This window comes from Procambarus clarkii, chromosome 4, assembly GCF_040958095.1.
Source record: "Procambarus clarkii isolate CNS0578487 chromosome 4, FALCON_Pclarkii_2.0, whole genome shotgun sequence".
Classification (NCBI taxonomy): Eukaryota; Metazoa; Arthropoda; class Malacostraca; order Decapoda; family Cambaridae; genus Procambarus; species Procambarus clarkii.
In genome coordinates this window covers 38,383,109-38,385,170 of record NC_091153.1, presented here as the reverse complement: position 1 = coordinate 38,385,170, position 2,062 = coordinate 38,383,109, and the positions used below count along the sequence as shown (strand labels likewise).

Here is a 2,062-nt window from a genome sequence, read left to right as displayed (position 1 = left end):
AGGGCGCAGGCTCCAGGTTTCCGAGCCGTAGAGAAGTGTACTCACCACACATGCCATGTAGACTTGTGCCTTGGAGTGCACTGTCAGTTTGGAATTTTCCCAAACGCGCTTTGTAAGCCTGGCTAGTGTTGCTGCGGCCTTCCCGATACGCCTGTTGATATCCAAGGGAAAAGGTGTCTGAGATTGTGGAGCCCAGGTACACAAACTCGTGAACTGCCTCCAGCACATAGTCTGCTATGTTTATACAGGGTAGCTCACTGGCGTCTTGTCCCATCACCTGTGTCTTCTTCAGGCTGATTGTCAGGCCGAATGTAGAACAGGCTGCAGCAAAGCGGTTGAGTAGCTGCTGCTTCAGGCCTTCTGCTGTGTGTGTGGTGATCGATGCATCGTCGGCGAAGAGGAACTCCCTGAGGATTCGCATCTGTACTTTTGTCTTTGATCGGAGTCTGGATAGATACCCTCTTTGGTTGTTTCAAAGGCATGCTTGACGAGGATCGCGTAGAAGATGCCGAACAGGGTTGGAGCAAGAACGCACCCCTGTTTAACTCCACTGTTGATGTTGATGATCTCTCATGTCTTGTGGCACCGAGCCCCACCTCCAGCACTGGCACAGAAGTTCATGAAACTCAGTTTTAGGTATTCCACGAGCGCACTTGAGAACTTCAGGCGAGATCCCGTCGTCTCCTGAGGCCTTCCCTGAGGAAAGTGAAGCTACTGCTTTCTCAACTGCTTCCACAGTTGGTTCAAGATCAAATTCTTCCAAGATGGGCAGGCACTCGATTGCATCCAAGGCTTCTACGCTGACCACGTTCTCTCTGGAATAGAGTTCGGAGTAATGTTCTACCCAGCAATTCATCTGTTGATCACGATCTTTAATGATCTCTCCGGTGGCTGACTTTAGAGGAGCCGTCCTGTTTTGTGTAGTGCCTGTTGCCTGTTTGATCCCTTCATACATGCCTCTTATGTTGCCGACAGTGGCTGCAGTCTGGATGCTGAAACAGAGTCGAAGCCAGTAATCGTTAACACAACGCCTCGCAGTTTGTTGAGCTCTACTGCTGGTAGTACGGAGAGCCTGTAGGTTCCTTTCTGAGGGCAGGTTCTTGTACGATGAGAGAGCTTGTCGCTTTTCCTCTACGAGGGGTAACAGTTCCTCTGCACTGGCCTCGAACCAATCTGCTGACTTACCAAAGGTGGACATGGCAGTTTTGAAAATAGTGCCCCTGAGATATGACCACCTCTCACTTGCGCTATCGCACGGTGGTACAGGAAGGGCATTTACCAGCGCCGCAGTGAATTCCTCCACCTTGTGAAGGTCACGGGTCTTGTTTACGTTAATGCGTGGTCTTCCCTCCTTCTTTGCTCTGTGGATTTTGAGGGAACTTTTCTCTGCAGACGACGAGAGAGTGGTCTGTGTTACAATCTGCGCTCTGGAAGCTGCGGGTCAGTTTGACGTTTCTCAGACTGCTATGCCCCGTAAGCACCAGGTCGAATTGGTGCCAATGCTTAGACCTTGGGTGTCTCCAGGAAACCTTATGCTGGGGTTTGGTGTCGAAGAAGGAATTGGTGATGCAGAGATCATGACGGCAGCAGAACTCCAGGAGGCGCTGCCCACTCTCATTTATCTTCATATATGTATATTTACGCAGCATCACAATATACCTCGGGAAGTGGGGCAGACAGCTGGTGTGGGACTACACATGTGTATCCTCGTTGGCTGACACCTATGTACACCTCGGCGCTGATCAAGCAGGTTGTGCGGATAACCACAGGGAAGCAACAAAATTAAGCAAGTACAAGCATGAATATCCCTGAAACTCAGAATAGAATTTTGAAAGAACTGAGAATACAGGAGTTCCTCCATAATTCCAATTCTCCAGCTGTGGGTCTCGCTATTTTTACTCATGTCGCTCCACGACGCCCTCACTACAATCCTGAACACTCTCCCTACCCTCTTTCTAGCGGTGATCTCGCTAGAAAGATCACCGTATGGTCTCGGGTTCGATTCCCGTGGAAGGATATATACATACACACACACACACACACACACACACACACACACATA

The 2,062-nt window shown here is 49.9% G+C and overlaps 1 protein-coding gene across 1 annotated transcript; it reads right to left on the bottom strand.

Moving 5' to 3' along the window:
• Nucleotides 1-541: 541 nt before the first annotated feature.
• On the bottom strand, nucleotides 542-1,198 carry LOC138371107 (uncharacterized). Its single transcript, XM_069335870.1, has one exon. The coding sequence runs from the start codon at nucleotides 1,196-1,198 to the stop codon at nucleotides 542-544; it is 657 nt and encodes a 218-aa protein (XP_069191971.1).
• Nucleotides 1,199-2,062: the final 864 nt, after the last annotated feature.

Bases quoted from the DNA above. Each gene is read 5' to 3' on its own strand.
- LOC138371107 (XM_069335870.1), bottom strand. From the start codon at position 1,198: ATGTCCACCTTTGGTAAGTCAGCAGATTGGTTCGAGGCCAGTGCAGAG.